This window comes from Drosophila bipectinata, chromosome XL, assembly GCF_030179905.1.
Source record: "Drosophila bipectinata strain 14024-0381.07 chromosome XL, DbipHiC1v2, whole genome shotgun sequence".
Taxonomy (NCBI): domain Eukaryota; kingdom Metazoa; phylum Arthropoda; class Insecta; order Diptera; family Drosophilidae; genus Drosophila; species Drosophila bipectinata.
In genome coordinates, this window is record NC_091734.1 from 21,449,679 (window position 1) to 21,466,482 (window position 16,804).

The following is a 16,804-nucleotide window of genomic DNA, read 5'->3' on the forward strand; positions in this document are numbered from 1 at the left end:
AGTTTTATTGTATTTCGCCTTTGACGTTGCTTCTTAGTCTGGCAATCACCTCAGTAGTTGTTGTTTCATTACCGATTAGATTCCTGGCGACACCTTTTAGCTTTGTTTTAATAATGGAAATAGCTAATTCTTCGTGCTCGCCTTTTATTGATTGTATTATTTGTAAAGCATCAATGAAACTTGTTAAATTTTCAGCCCTACCATCAAAAACTGGTATAAGCTTAGATGCTGTATTAATAAAATCAATATTTGATTGTGCCATTGTGATGGATTTACCTATTTATGGATATTTACCACTCGAAGTATCTGAATCTGTAGAATTATCCAGATCAGTGTATACCGCCGGAATAGTAAGATTATTCAAATCTTCATCTTCTATTTTGGGGTTTACTTTGGGAAGCTCTTCTGACTCAGATTCGTTCGTTTCTGTTGATTCCGAGTCAGGTGCAGTGTCAACTGCTATTGGAGTGTTTAGAACGGTTGGTAATGATATTTCTAAACTGAACTTTTGTTTAATAAATATTACATTAGATCGTAGTCGTATCAAAAGTTTCGATACCTTTGACCAATGATCTTGATTTAATCTTTCCCTATGATCATGTATTAGCATACGCGCTTCATTAAAGCACTCTACTAATATTTCAACGTGCTTCCTAACCGTATTGTTTTGAATGGGTCTATTCTGAGTTAGAGACTTGTACGATCTGTCAAAATTATTTTTAATTATTGATAACTCCTCGTACAATTTGTTCCAATTCATGCCTTTAGTTTAGCCATACTTTTGTAAAGAGAATTACGTAATATATTTTAATATTTATTTTCTGTTATTTCATTTTCTTAGATTTTAGGTGTTTACATTTGTGTATAATTTTGGTTTTTTCTGGGCTTATTTTTAGATTTTGTCCAGGTCATTTGCTTGACTCTGGAATTTTTTCTTCAAACATTTGTTGTGTAATTTATATAATTTTAACAATACGCTTGCTAACATTATAATAACGATTATCATTAACAATATTGTAGTTGTTTGAAGATTGATTTTTTCGGATTCAATTTTATTAACGACATTTGGCGTGGAATCTACAACTTTCGGGTCTACTAAACCCATTTTAGATATTGTATATGTTTTTATTTTTTCAATTTCTATTATATTTTTCTCTGAGTCATATTTTGTAATGTTACTTAATTTTTCTGGGAAGTAATAGTCAGAATCATTTATTTGATGTTTTACTTATGCTATTACTTCTCATTAAAAAAGTATTAAAATGTTTCATAAATTTTAGGAATTTATGCTATTTTTGAATTTATTTTTTTTTCTCATTAGAAAGGAATTTAAATTTTACATACATTTTAGGAATTTATGCTATTACGTCCTTTAAATTAAATTTTTTTTTTTTAAATCTGAGTTTTTATCTAACATCTTTTCCTACCTATTATTTGTACAGCTATACAGGCCATACTTTCAAATTGGGCAAAAGGGGTTCCGCTCAATTTTTCAAAAAAAATTATGCAACGCAGTGCATGGGTTAAAAAAAAATTTTTCTCCTCAGTTGATTTTCTTTTTTTTTCCCCACGTCAGCTGGTCGTCGCCGGTTTGGCTACGCTGACGTTCCCTCGGTTGCGCAGGAGGTGGCGTATTCCCGCACTCTATTTGCTGCTGCTGCTGTCCGGGGCCTTTTGGACTCAGGCGGTACCGGTGCCGGTCCTCACACAGGTGTGGTTGCAGTGGGGGCTGTCCAGTGGTCCAGGGCAATCCTTCGGGCACGTCTTTTTTAGTTTCGGTAAGTTTCGGTGATGGAGGTTTTTTTATTATTTTTTTATTAATTTTCCTTATGGGTACTGAGTGAGTGGCGGCAGTTTTTGGGCATTTATTTTTGTTACTCATTAATTTTTCTTTCAGAAAATCTAGTTCTGATTGAAGTTTTTGGGCTGTAGCCCACGCGGGAGGTGGAGTGTTTACGAAGAGTAGCCACTTTAGGTGTGCTACTCTTTTTTTTATTTTTTTTTTCGCAACTCGTCCGCGATTGTCCATTGCATTCACTCTACTCACTCAGATTTTTTTTGTCGATTTATTTTTCATTTTCGGTTTTCCAGTAATTATCCAGTTTATCCGGCTTTTTGTTTGCCTATGCGTATTCTCCTGGGTATATCCCTTTTATTCCCTCGATGTCCATCGATGTCCTTCCATCGCTGTCACGGTCGCCATGTGATAAAGGATATAACCAAGGGTTAAGTTTGGTTGGTTTTTATTTGGAAGGAGCAGCTGAGGTGCCGCTCCAACGATCAAAATGTCTCTGTTCTTTTACAATATTTCTTAAGTCTAAGTAAGGCTAAGTCTCGTAGCAGCGCTGCTCGCAGGCGGCGGCAGAGAGACGGCTATGTACTTATGTATAAAGGAATATAATAATAAACGTTGTTATGCACTCTCAAGTGGAGACGCGAGGGGTATGCATATGCTGACCGTTTGTTACGATTATGCTGACACTAGCACTTTCTGTGTGCGGGCTATGCCATAACGATCGGTTCATATTTCGGCCACTTAGGGTTTATGACCGGGACTTTGGATTAACTAAACACTGCAACAAAGTGTTACAGTGCGCACCCTTTAAGTACTCTCGGTACAGTGGGTATTCAATATATGTGCATACTACACCACAATTACTCTATCGAAAGCTCTTTGCGGAGTTTCGGTTATGGTTAATGGGGTCTTTAGTTTAGTCGTTTTAGACTTTTGGCATTTAGGACATTTCTTTATGTACTCTTTTATGTCTTTGGACATATTTTTCCAGTAATAGTGTCTCTGGACCTTGGCCAAAGTTTTTGTAATGCCTGTATGACCACCTTGTATAGGATCATCATGGAATGTAGACAATATAGCTTCCTTATCTTTATTATTTTTTATTACGGTCACTGGGTTGAGTAGCGCTTCTCTTAATGATTTCAGTATATAATTGCCCATATTTTTAAAATTATCACTTGAAACATGTTCAAAGATATTTTCCCACGGTGCCACTTTGAGTTGGCTGATTTTGTGAATGCCGGCCTGCTTTTCAAGCCTTTGGAAGAATTGACCTGAGTTAAGGGTTCCATTAGTATACAAATCGCTAACATCATATCTTGCTGTAAATTTTTTCCGCGCTTAAATAAACACATCTTATTATTTACATGCAAGGTCACTTTACCTACCTCATCATTTTTAATGACTTCATATACGTTGGGCTCTGAAGCTTTTTCAATAGATTGCTTATGCAATTCTTTTTGTTCTTTTCCTGCGCAGGATTTTTGTCTACTTTGGTTTCTGGTAGTGACTTTAAGAATATTTAACTGTATGTTTTTTAAGTCAGTGATTGTTATTCTGGAGAGCGCGTCGGCTAAATAATTATCTTTGCCCTTTAGGTACTCTACCGTAAAATTATATTCCTCTAACTCAAGTCTCATTCTTGTTAGTTTGGAACTAGGATTTATCATTGAAAATAAGTAAATAAGTGCTCTGTGGTCTGTTTTGACAGTGAAATGTGTACCATAAATATATGGTCTGAAGTGTATTATTGCCCAATGAATAGCTGATAGTTCTTGTTCTGTAGTGCTCTTGTTGCTTTCACCTTTCGTAAAGGATCTTGATGCGTATGTAACCGGGAGCTGAAGTCCATTTTTGTTTTGAGTTAGGACTGCTCCAAAAGCGTATTTGCTAGCATCTGTAATTATGCAAAATTCTTTGCTAAAATCTGGGTATTGCAACAGAGTTGGATTTTTTAATGCTGATTTAAAATGTTCAAAGGCGTTTTGACATTCTGCTGTCCATTCGAATTTTACATTTTTCCTACATAATCTTGTTATGTGACGGGAGTATTCTGCAAAATTATGAAACGTCTGTAATAATTGCAAAATGCGATGAATCTTCTAGCGCTGTCCGCATCATGTGGGACTGGATAATTTTTAATGACGTCGTATTTTTTGTCGTCGGGCAAAATTCTTTTATCTGTGCATTTATATCCCAGAAAAGTGACTTCATGCATAAAAAATGAATATTTTTCTGGATTTAACTTTAGGTTGTGCTGCCTACATTTCTCGAAAACATCAGTTATGTTTTTGAGCATGTGTTTTTCAGAGCAACCTATGACTATTAAGTCATCCATATAAAGGAATGCTTGTGAAGGTTCTAATCCAGAGAAAGATCCTAATTAATCCTAATTATTTCTAATCCTAATTATTTTTAAATCAAATGGTAATCGCGTGAAGCGATATGAACCATTGTTTGTTGAAAAGGATGTTATATCGCGTGAACTTTTTTCGAGTTCAATTTGGTGAAAACCCAACATTAAGTCAAGGCATGAGAAATATTTCGCTCTACCTAGTTGATCCAAAATATCGTCGATTCTAGGGAGCGGAAATTTATCAGACAAGAGTTTTTATTAATTTGACGATAGTCAATTACTAATCGCCATTTTTTATTTTCCGAATTGGGAATTGGCTATTATAAGGTGATACAGAGGAATCCACTATTTTATCTTTAATGAGTTTTTGGACATGTTTTTGAATTTCGTCTTGTTGACTATGAGGATTTCTATAATTTTTTATATATACGGGTTCATCATTAGTTAATCTCAGTTTTTGTTTATAGAAATTATTGGTAGTGATTGATTCGGTTTCTAGTCCGAACACATCTTTATACTGGGTGCATAATGTTGTGAGTTGTTCGTTGAATTGAGGAGGGAAGTTTTTCGAAAGTTGGGATAATACAATTTTTTCTCGGGTTGAACTTCTTGATTCGAAATTAATACACTGTCATTATCTGAATTCATTTCAATTTTTCGGACGACTTGGGATTTTGCTGGGAAAATAAGAGAGTTATTGCCATAGCTATATGTTATTGGAACATAAATAGGATATTGGAGGTTATTTGGTCTTATTATAAGCCAATCTTCAGACGGCTTGAAGTCTAATTGACAGTTGTACCTTTTAATTGCAAATTTACGATATGGAAATCATGTGGAATTATGTATTTAGAAGTTTGAATTTCAATAGAAGTTAAACCTTTTGATTTGGTAACTTATTGACTTATACCCTGTATGTTTATTATTTGATTATTTTTGATGTTTTGAAAAGCATCAGAATTTTCCTTTAATATGGATATTTCCGCACCTGCATCTAATAGAAAAACTAATTCTTTCCCTGTTGCTACGTTTGTGAAACTAACAAATGTACTTTGAGATTTATGGTGTGAACTTTGGTGTTTCTTACTGCTGTGTACCTAAGGGCGTCTGGGAGTTTCCCGAATCTGTCTGGACTACCCTGACGTTATTGTTATGGTTGTTATTGCCATTATTATTATGGTTTCAACCACGGCCGTGTCCGCCGCGATTGTTTCCACCACGGTTGTTGTTGTTTCTGTAGTTATTGTTATTATAGTTATTGTTTCCGTAGTAACCATTATTTTGGTCATTTCCATTATTTTAGTAATATCCGTTATTGTTATATCTACCTCGATAATTACCTCTACCGCGATAATTGTTTTTGTAATTATTACCGCGATAGTTTGACGGCTTCATTCATTGTTGCAAAATTACTTGCTTCCAATATTGTTTTAAGTCGGCCATGCTCACAATTTTTAACCATTGTGGAGATGGCCTCCTTGGTGCTGAATTTGTCAGCGTGCTCGGCCGATAGACCTTCATCAATATACGAAGCTTCTAGAAGCTTCCGTAGATTGTCTATCTCTGTTGTAAACTTTTCTGCCGTTTTTCCTTTCCTGGCCGGTTTTTGCCATTTTGGCTTTAATCACGTCAGATGTTTCTCCGACTATAGTATCTTGCAGTTTTTTAATTATTGCTTCTATAGTCGTTTCGCTTTGGACTCTGTGCAAAGTGGATCCAACTATTTTGGATTAAATAACTTCTACAGCTTTGTCTAGCCTGTTTCATAAATTTCCATTTATTCCATTATCTAATGAATTACGGATATAATATTATCAGGATATTTTCTTGGAAAGGGTTATATTCATTTATTTTTATTTCATTTCTATTTTGTTAGATATAAAAATAGATTAAACTTCATATTTTATAAAAATATATTCTGTTCTTCAATATAGCATCCTAAGAATAATATATCTCCATATGGGTATACATATTATAGGTTTTGTATTTTATTTCTAAACGGAACATCTTTTTAATAATTATTGTAGTCGGTAGGTTTCAATTTTTCTTTTTTCGAGCCGGTTTTTCAAGTGCTCAACTTCGACATGAATCCTTACCGAGCTGTTCCAGCTTAACTTTCCGCTTTTCAACAGCTTAAGTAGCTCAGCCTTCCTGGCTTTTATTCTTTTAACCACGCCACTTCTCTTTGCGCACATCTCACTCTACTTACTGCGATTTCCGTGAGTATTACAATATTAAAGGTATTTTTAATTTTTCCGCATTTAGATTTCGCCATATATTTCAAATTCTTCGTCGTCGTTTTTTTCTTCTCGTACTCCTAGGTCCTTGTCCTTGGATGTTGTTTGTCCATCGCTGTCGCGGTCGCCATGTAATGTTAAACGACGTCCAGGGGGATCCCAACCAGTTGGTCATAAGTCGGTTAGTTTAATATTTTAATATATCTATATTTGCTTGATTTATTTTCTGGATAAGCCGTTGTTGCCGCTCCGAGCTCCCAAAAGGTTTTTCTCCTTAGCAATATTTTCTTGGAGTTGGGAAGTCTAGGTCTCGAAGTTGCGCTGCCAACAGCGGCGGCAGAGAGATGGTTATATATTCTTAAATATATGGCAAATCGCTTAAGCGGAGGTTTTTATGCACATATAAGTGGCTTGTTCATATTACATTTACACTGCATATGCAGTTTCGGCGTGCGGCTAAGGCACAGCGAGTATTTGGAAATTCGGTCACTTAATGTCTACGACCCAGGTTTCAAATAACATAAACAAATATAAATACGACAGTGTGTGCCCTTGAAGTACTCTTGGTACAGTGGGTGGTCAATATATGTGTTTCCATATATGTGCATATTACAGAGCTACAATGGACTATACTCTATAACATCTCTCTCCTGTTCTTCAAATTTAAAGTATAGAATTTTCAATTTCCTTACTAAATCCTCCTGGTTGAATAAATTACAACTAGCTTAATATTTACTAATTATTCGTGTCTCGAGCGCCCCTCGGTCGTCTGGGTCTCTAAGCTTTATGATGAATACAGAAATGCTAGCTGATGCTTTAATTGAAGCACAAACCATTGCAAATTCTGAAAGATCGCGAAAAAAAAGAACATGTTTGCCACACCCATTTTAATTCGGGCATGGTGGGGTTACGTCGGGATGTTCCAGTTGGGGCTTCATAAAAGCCCAAGAATTCGTAATCCCAGATGTCTCTCCTCAAGTTAAGTCAAGCTAAAAAGGTTTTACTGAAAATATACTTTTAATGAAAAACTAAACGTTTCTAACCTGGATCAATCGGGCAGTTCTAGTTCTAGGAAAATTTAAAAAAAGTTAAAAAATTGTCACACTTTTCTTTTTTATTACGAACTGATTTTTTTCCACATTTTTTATATAGTTTCTAATATTTTCTATTTTTTTTAAGCATAACCAATCCAATAATTTCAACAAAATGTCAAAAACGTATGAGGACGTTTATTATTATGACAGCTTTGCTTTCGTGTTTAATTATTCTTTATTGTGCAATGCCACTAATTGAACTATTATTCACCATGGGATCCGACTCGAACATAAAGCCATTTCCCTACAAAATGGTGTTTCCGTATGATCCTTACTGCAGTTCGATGGCTTACGTTTTTACGTACATATTTACGTCATATGCAGGAATTTGTGTGGTGACAACGTTGTTTGCAGAAGATTCATTATTCGGTTTCTTTATAACGTATACCTGTTGTCAATTTCAACTGCTACACGAAAAAATAATACGTTTATTTATGACAGAAAAGGAATTTAAAGATAACGACCCCAAAGATGGGAAAATTTATTGTAAACGCCTAAAAAGTATCGTAAAAAAACACAACAAAATTATTAGGTATGTATATTATTGTTATGAATAAAATAAAATAAATGAAACAACTGCATTTTATTAAATAAATTAAATAAACAGAATAAATGTAAGTCTCCCTATCCAAAAAGTATTGTTTTAACATGATTACCTAATTCAGATTAGTAAAATGTCGTTTAGTTTAAGATAAATTTGGAACAAAATTAAACAATTTTGATGCATTTAGTTTGGCAAGCCTGTGCAGCCATGACCCATGCGGGCTCGTGACACAAGTTCTCACTTGTGAGAGTAAAATTCATACTCGCGAAAATACATAAAAAAGTTCCATAAAAAAATCGATTTGTCACCATTTATCAATAATGTTGAAAAATTTAGTGTTTGCAGTCCTGCTTGCATTATTTCGTATTCGAAAAATTACGCGTACTGGATTGGTTAACACAAAATATTAACCGGATTTGGATCCCTAAAACAAGATGTTTTGAAACCCCTGTCTTGTTATTCAAGCGCATGTCAACGAAATTTTAAATTTCCGAAGGCGGATCATCGATGAGGCGCCTTTCAGCAAATTGACGTTGTGTGGTCACGGGTTCTGCATATCCCTCCGAAAAATCTGTGGTTTAAACCAGGGGTGGGCAAGCCCATGGCTCCTCGGGCTCTTAAGGCTCCCCCCGTTATTCGTAATTTTTGGCACCAGCAAATCGGGCCAGACGATCGAGTCGCGCGGTCAGTGAGCCGTGAAGATTTACAAAAAAAATGCTACACAAATTCCAAGGCAGGTAGCGGGCCCGACCCCGCGGTCCCGAGTTTGCAACAAAAATTATTAAGGGTCCGTTTGCGCACAACGCGACGACAACCATCGCGAGGGTGGTGGTTGTTGTTGTAATTTGTTGTTTGGCCGAGCTGCCGCTTCGAGCGTTAGATTTCGTGCCCACCACTGGTTTAAACGGATTTTGGAAATGATGCTCCTCCCCTTCTAGGGACCGCAACTATTGTGGTGATAAAATACACCCCCCATTCCTCAGCTGCAGCTTAGCGAATCTAAATTAACGGTGCTCGTACCTGGCATAGTCGATGCTAAAATAACAAAAAAACAGACTCTCCGTCTGCAAATACAGATGTCTAACTTCACTGCTCATGCAATCCCAATCGTGACACCAAAATTCTCAGAGGTTTGAAGCTTGCGGGTCATAATTAGTTTTATACTGGTCTGGTAATCTGGTATATAAATGGTATAGTCTGGCAGAAGCCAGATTGCCTGACGTAAAAATTGTCAACGGATACGCCGTTTTTATAATTGTTTGATTTGTTTTTAAAAATGAATTGTTATAATTGAATTGTTAGTTATTTAAATCTAGTATAAGATGTCTAAGGGCGGAGTGGGAGCGAAAGCTCATATTCGCTCTTGTGCGAATTCGCCCTGCATCGCCGCAATAGATAAGTTAGGCTTAAGATTAGAGAAAAAATATATAAATCGAATTATAACGTTGAACAGGCAGCATCATTGGTTTTTTTTCCAATCACCAATTATTTTTTCATTTTTTATTTTTTGTGAGAGATAAAATAATTTCGATAAACATTTTGGTCCCCCCTCATAGCCCTTGGCTAAATATTAAAAAATTGGTTAAACAAAATGGTGGCAGTGACAAAGTGTCATTAAGTACACATAAAATAATATGGGAAATTCTCTGATGTCGAACGCGACATTTGTACGCAATCAAAGTGAAAAAAAATGTGCATGGTTTTTTTTTTTTTTATTCTAAATGCGAATCTTAAGGCTCTTGGTTAGCAATATAATCTGTGCTAAGATAGATTTTGGGCAATTGTTTATCATCAAGATAATCACAAAAACGTGAGGCATTTGCACGCGACAAAAACAGAAGTCACTTTTTCGAAAACCAGTTCAAGCACTGATTTCAGCGAAACGTGATGGATAATTGTAATGCAATTAATTTTAAAATGTTAAGTATGGATTGTTTTTAATAATGCATTTCGTTTGACTTAAAAATATGAAGCAGTTTTTTTTTAAATTGAATTCGAATCACTATCGCACGCTACATGTTTCTTCCACCATGCTTTTTGTGTTGTTTTTGTTTCTTTTTAGGTAATGAGAAGTGCAAAGGATGTATTTAAATTATTTTTGATGCATCAATATTTTTTTTATTATTTCTTACATCAATTTCAAACTTAACAAAATATCTTCAATAAATTCAATAATTTTTGTTCATCTTTTTTTATATTTTCTCGCCAACAGTTGGATTTGATTTTTTCGTTTCCTGCATTCGTTCACACTAAAACTAGTATATAAATAAATATATTAAAAAAAAAACAAAACTTTTTAATTTTTCACTTACAATGTCGCACGCGACAAACTTTAAAAGAGATCCAAACTCGAATTGTTGCTTATATTGAACCAACATTTTTTTTAATTTGTTAAGTGCCAAATCTACGTTTGGGTACGATATTTGGTGCTCCTTGGACAAAAACCTTGGATGCACTGATAGGTTAGGTTAGGTTGAGGTGGCGATGAGAGGCCGGTTCTGACCCCCATCCACTTGAGCCGCTGGGGCTCCTTGTGATACCGCACAGGCATGGATCCTACAAGAGGACCTCTCCCTTCCCCTTACTTATGTGCCCAAGGGTGTTCTATCCTTCCTGAAACGGCTCGCGGTCCCATCCAGATTTACGGATGAAAGCTACGAGTCTGTGTTGAGCGACCTCCGCGAGGCCTGTAAGGTCTGTAAGTATTGCTGCACCCAAGAATTTGAGTCGGATGCGCCCCAGCGCAGGGCATTCCTCTTCCTCTTCTTCGTCCCCACAGCTCCTGTAGTAGTCATAATGTGGCACCGCTAGTCTAGCCGCGTGTGCTCCTATTAACCAATGTCCCGTAATGGCCTTGATCGCCAGACTACAGTCCTGCCTATTCAGGGCGATAAGCAACATTGACCTCTTCCTAGATCGGATGGATGGCCATATCATGCGGGAGTTCCTGCAGTTTTGGAGATTTCTCCATTTCCTCAGTGATGCGCGGTCAATGTGATCCCTGCATTTTAGCCTACACGTAGCTAAGGGGATACCTACTGGTTCCTTCTCCGGTAGGAGAGGATTGGTAGTACCTGCTCTTGCCAGTTCGTCGGCGGCGCAATTACCCTCGTGGTCCCTATGCCCGGGCACCCATATGAGGTGTATGTCATGCTGCGCTGCCATCTCGTTAAGAGATCTGCGACAGTCATTCACTGTCCTGGAGTTGGATGAAAGACCGTCAAGGGCTTTGAGTGCCGCTTGATTGTCTGAAAAGATACAGATTGTGTCCTGATTTCCAATAAGTGCTGGGGATCTGAGTGCTTCTCCGATAGCTATTACTTCTGCTTGGAAAACACTACAGTGGTCGGGGAGTCTGAAGGACTCATTTAAACACAGCTGTTCGCAATGGAAACCGCCTCCCACCTGGCCATTTAATTTTGAACCGTCTGTGTAGATATGGAGGGAACCGGCTGGTCCCGGGATTTGTGTGGCCCATTCCTCCCTTTTTGGTTTCCCCAAGGAACTATCTAGTTTCTTTATATATAACTCCCAGTTCGCTTTCCTCGGGTTGCGTACCGTTAGTCGATTTAAGTTCTCGAAATTGACCACTAATTCTATGTATCGGTGGTCTGAGAATGAGTATTTCTCTAGGACTCCCCATCTAACAATCTTGTCTGCTAGGGATTCAGAGTAAAGAGTGACGTCGAGTACTTCCCTTCTGTTCTTGAATATGAAGGTGGGTTCTGTACCCCTGTTACCCACCAGAAGATCGGAGCCTAGGATAAAATCGAAGATTGACTCACCCCTCTCGTTCGTGTCAGTGCTGCCCCACTGATGATGATGGGCGTTAGCATCGCAACCTATGATCAGGTCGATCTTGTGCTTCCTGCTGTCCACCAGCTGTTTGATAAGCGGGTGCGGGGGAAGGGTCTCCTGGTCGTGGCCCATATGCGCCGAACATATCTTTAGAAGGCCATTTGGGCTCTCTACGGCTGCGGCTACGTGGTCTTCATTGCTGAAATTGGGTAGCAAAAAGAGGTTAAGGATCTTTTTTGCGTGGATGCAGGCTCGCCTTTTACCTGTAGTATCGGCTTTGCAGAGCCTGAACTCCGACGCCCCCAACCCAAGAATCCTGTCTCCTAGGATCCAGGGTTCCTGGATGAGGGCCACATCAGCTCTCGGCGAGGTGGAGTAGGAGGGCAGCTGACGCCGCTTTACTGAGGTGGAGGTTTATTTGTAAGATCGTCAGGGACATCCTTACAAATCTCCACCACAGTTATTTCTGCCTCCGTCTCGGAGCCCAGCAGAGAGTCCTCCTCTATTCCGACTCCACCAAGTGCCCTTGCCAAGTCGCTTTCCTCCGAGGTGTACCCTTCCAGGATGTCCTCCTCCTCATCCGACATTCCTTCCGGGCGCCCCTCTTCGGTCGGCTCCTCCAAGTCTGGCTCTTGTGTGTCTGCCTCCAGACCGATACCTCCTGGCTTGGCCTTCGCATCGGATTTATAGATACGGACCGAAACGTGTTCGAATCCGTACTTCAGCCGGTGCTCCGTCCTCTCCAGGGCTTTAACGGTCTCCTCGTTTAGTGTGAGGACGACCTGCCTCCGCAGTCCCACCGCCTCCTCGACCTTGGCGAGTCTCCAGTCCGCCGTGGGGAGCGTCGGGTTGCACATCCTAAGCATTGTTAGAATGGTTTTCGGGTCGGCTGGTTTTTCTGTGAGCCACACTCGCGCCCTCGGTTTGCTGGGGATCTCGTCCCAGTCAACCGCCACCAGCTTAGCTCCAGGGTAGACCTATCCTAGCGATGCAACCATCCGCTTGTAAGTCTCTACCGATCGCGCGTCTTGGCAAGCAATCACCTTGACGCTACCCTGATACCATCCTTCGTCTTCGCATTCTGGTGGGGGTCCTCCGCCTCGCAGCATTTTCTCCACGAAGCGCCCATGCAACTCGTTTACCACTCGTCGCCAAAGTTCCTTGGGGATGAGCCCATCCTTGGAGCCCTTCTCCAGGACTCCAATTAAGGTTCTTCCCTTCGTTACTTCGGCGAACGAGCGGTTGGACGGCTGCGGCTGGGCCTTCCTCTTCTTGGCCTGGGTGGCTTCTCCCTCTGTGGACCTCTGCCTTTTCGCGCTTTGCGCGGCCTCCTTGGCAGGGTCTGACCCGGTCCGTCTCTTCGGATCCAGCTTTTCTCCCGCCTTTTCCGGAATAAAGTCGGGTAGGATCTCCCTTGCCCACTTAATAATCTCGGCCTGGTCCGGGTTGGCTTCGGCCGATGGGTCCGCCCTCATCAGAATGAAGGCTGCTCTTCTTCTGTCCTTGTAGGAGCCTTTACGCTGCTTCGAGTGAGGCGCTTCCGGACCAGGGTTCGCGTTAGGGGCACCGCCGGTTGGTTTAGAGGTTGACCCTGGGGACCCTGGGAGATGTTGCCCCTCTGTGGGGGGGCTTCTCCATCTCAGCAACTCCTTGGCTTTTGAGGGCCTTGGAGTTTGACGGGCCATTGACCCCATTTCCGGTCTTTTTTTATGGAGTTCCGTTCTCCGCTTTGGTTTTTATTTGGTAAAGTAGTATTCATGTTTTGGTCCCACGAGTAGGCGGGAAGGGGTTCGTCCATCATGACATAGCCCGCTTGTCACAATAAGCCTGGTTACAACTGGGAGGTCGGCCTGTCCCCCAGAGTTCGCATATTAGCGTCCGAGCCCCCCCTCGGACACGCATACTTCTGCATATGCTGTTCCACCTTGAATTGGGGTGATTTAAGGAAGGGAGTATTCTTCTCCCCGCCCGACTGCCAGCATCCTCGGCAGAGACACCCGTTGGCTGACGGCTGGATGCAATGATAACAAATATTCTTAATCGCATCGTTTTTGTTACATAATTTTCATATTCTTTCAATATAAATGGAGATTTAGAAAAGCGAATATCAATGAATATCAATGAAAATCTGTGCTTGTGACGTTTCAGTATATGTGTTACTTATAAATTGTTGTGGATTTCGAGTGTATTAACCATGTGCGGAATAGAGCGCACACCAGTATTTCGTGAAATAGAACTTAACAGATTCTATTTGGATTCAACTCACCTGGATTCACTCTGGTTGCAATTGTTTGTTAAAGTGTGAATCATTATCTGTCTGAAATGTCAAAAATGAAGTGCGTATCTACAAGATATTTCACTCCTCAGGATGAATGTCAGTGTCGAAGCGCGCACTTTTCTTAGTATAGCACGGCGAAGTGATCATTTAGCATTAGGATAAGCATTAGGAGAAGTTTGTAACAAATATGATTGTAACAAAAAGGAGCTTTCCGAAATTGGGAAAAAGCTGCGCAATTTCAATAGTAGGCTTGTCCAGCTTTTGAAAAAAGTAATAAAGAATGGCTTGACACGCCTCAGGTGTTGATGGAAAGATCATCATTTAGAAATGTTGGACGCCCAGAGAAAAGTATTTCAGAGTGATGCAGAAAAACTCAAATCAACAAACTAGGTATCAGGCATTTCGGAGAAAGTCTCGACGGATTCATTGTTGTTGGCTGCAAGTAGCCGCTTGTATAAGGACGGAAATACATCAAGAATCTTGTCAAAGCTGAATGCTGACGAGGAGCTTACCGGGGATATTATAAGAACTGGAAGTACGGCCGGTACTGAAAGTACTAACAATGGAAACACTGGACGAAGATTTTTTTATATTTTATAAAATTCCGATTCAAAAATTTTATATTCCGATTTAGCATTGTCCTGCGAGCATTGTCCTGTGGACATTACTTAAACACCAATGCATTCGGATCGTACGCTATAGAAACTGCCGAAATTTTTGTCAATAAATACCCTTGGTATGACATGCCATCGTCTGTTCACAGAATTTTAATTTTTTTGTGTATAATGTATATAAAATTTTTGTATATAATGTATATGTTTCTTATTTGCTTCTTGCATAATATAAGTTATAATTCTATTTTGTACTCTTTTTCTTTATAATACAAAAAATTTAATAAAAGTTCTTTTTTAAATGTTAAAAAAACAATTTTTTAAAAACACTATAAATTTTATTTTTGTCTAAATAATGCAAAATTGAGTAACAAACCGAAAATAAAAAACCGATTGAAGATATCTCTAATATTTCAGAAGTTATTAATTTAATGCCGCTAGCGAGACCGAATCGACCACTGTGCGGCCCTTCGGTCTCGGACTCAGAATCACTAGAGAGTTGTCTTGTGTTTCTATATTGTTGAAAGGGATTTCTCATGTGGAGCTGCGGCTATAAAGTCGCCCGAAAAAAAAAAATATTTATGTATGAATTATGTGTCGATAGAGGCGATTTGGCTGGTAAAGGGGCCGCGATGGCTGAGCTGCCGCTTTAGTTATGTGTGCGGGCTCGTCAAGTTGCGCTATTGCTGTGTCAAGGTGCGGTAAGGTGAGGGGTGCGCGGGGACTGAGCCTCCGCTTATGATAAACAGAGGAAAAAAATAAAAACGCGGCCGTATCGTTTTCTCGAAAATGGAGTGGGGAAACAAAACGGAAAAGAAAAATAAATAACCAAAACTGCCCGGCTAATACCAAGAATTCTTGTGTAACAAAAAAGACATATAAAAGCTGAATTAAATACACGCGATTATATAAATTATTTCCGATCAAAATTTTAAAATTTTCTGCCAGCGATTTTTTGTTTTGTTTATTTTGGTTAGGAATTTTTATTCCGCACTCTTTGTTATATAGAAATATTCATTTATTTATTCACAAAAAACAGAAATGCAAAAAATATTGGAACAATAATTGGTTTGCAAAAAAATGGTTTATACATTTTATAATAGATAAAAAATGTTATTGCTAAACCGTCAGCCAATTAATGAAGATTAAGGGGTTACGCCACCCTGACCGCGTGGAAACGGGACGATTTTTCAGGAATTTCTTGTGACTAAACTAGTTGAGATAGGATTTTTCCACTTTTATTTCTATTCAATACAACTAATGAGCTTTATAAATTCTAAAAAAAAACTTATAAATTCTAAAACTTGTTTCCAATGCAAAATGGCGGAGATATGAACATCGGCGATCATCGGCGATTTAAAAAGTTGATGGGGTTGCAGTTTTTGTTAGCGTAAGGCACAACATTTCACTATTCTTGTCTTTATTCTTTTTTTTTTATACAAAAAAATTCATGCAGACTTGTAAATTATTAGGGTATTATGTAAATAAAAGTGCTCACTTACATGGTTTTTACGATGGGCGCCAGTAAATATAAATGGGTTTAGTATGTTATGTTTTAGTTGTTTATCCTTCGCTGCAGTCAGTGATGTCGCAGACGCAATTCAACAAATAAATTTACTTTTCAACGACTGTGCCGGAGATTGGTTTTATAAGTGCTCTTTATTCATTGAGACTCTAGCACAAACTGAAACTTAAAGCTAACAAAAAGTATTTCATAGCGGCCACGCAAATTTGCAGTGCTTGCCGCTATGCATGGGCATCCGGCCAGACGCTGTGTCAGCAGTTTGGCCAGAGCGAGCTCTTAAATGCTCGGACATTGCCGCTGCTCGGTTAACTTCAGTTAACTTGTATATGTATGGCCATACGTGATATATTTATGAAATTTAAATTGGTTATGAAATAAAAAGTTTTAATCTATCTTTGTGTACTAGTTGTTTTTTATTCTTATTATTTGATATTGTTATGTTATCTCTATCTCCTATTTGTTCTACCTTATAAGGACCTGTATATTTAAAATCTAGTTTATGTCTTGTTTCATTTTTTAATAAAAACTGATCTCCTATTTTTAAATCAAAATCTAAACTAGTTTTG

The 16,804-nt window shown here is 38.7% G+C and overlaps 1 protein-coding gene across 1 annotated transcript in view; it reads left to right on the top strand.

The window, feature by feature from the left end:
- The window catches only part of Or13a (Odorant receptor 13a), a 299,536-nt gene that overhangs the window by 127,776 nt on the left and 154,956 nt on the right, over positions 1 to 16,804 (top strand). Inside the window, exon 2 of the mRNA XM_070281108.1 lies at positions 7,568 to 8,014. Within this exon, the coding sequence (XP_070137209.1) occupies positions 7,568 to 8,014 (447 nt within the window). The remainder of the gene's footprint in view (positions 1 to 7,567; positions 8,015 to 16,804) is intronic.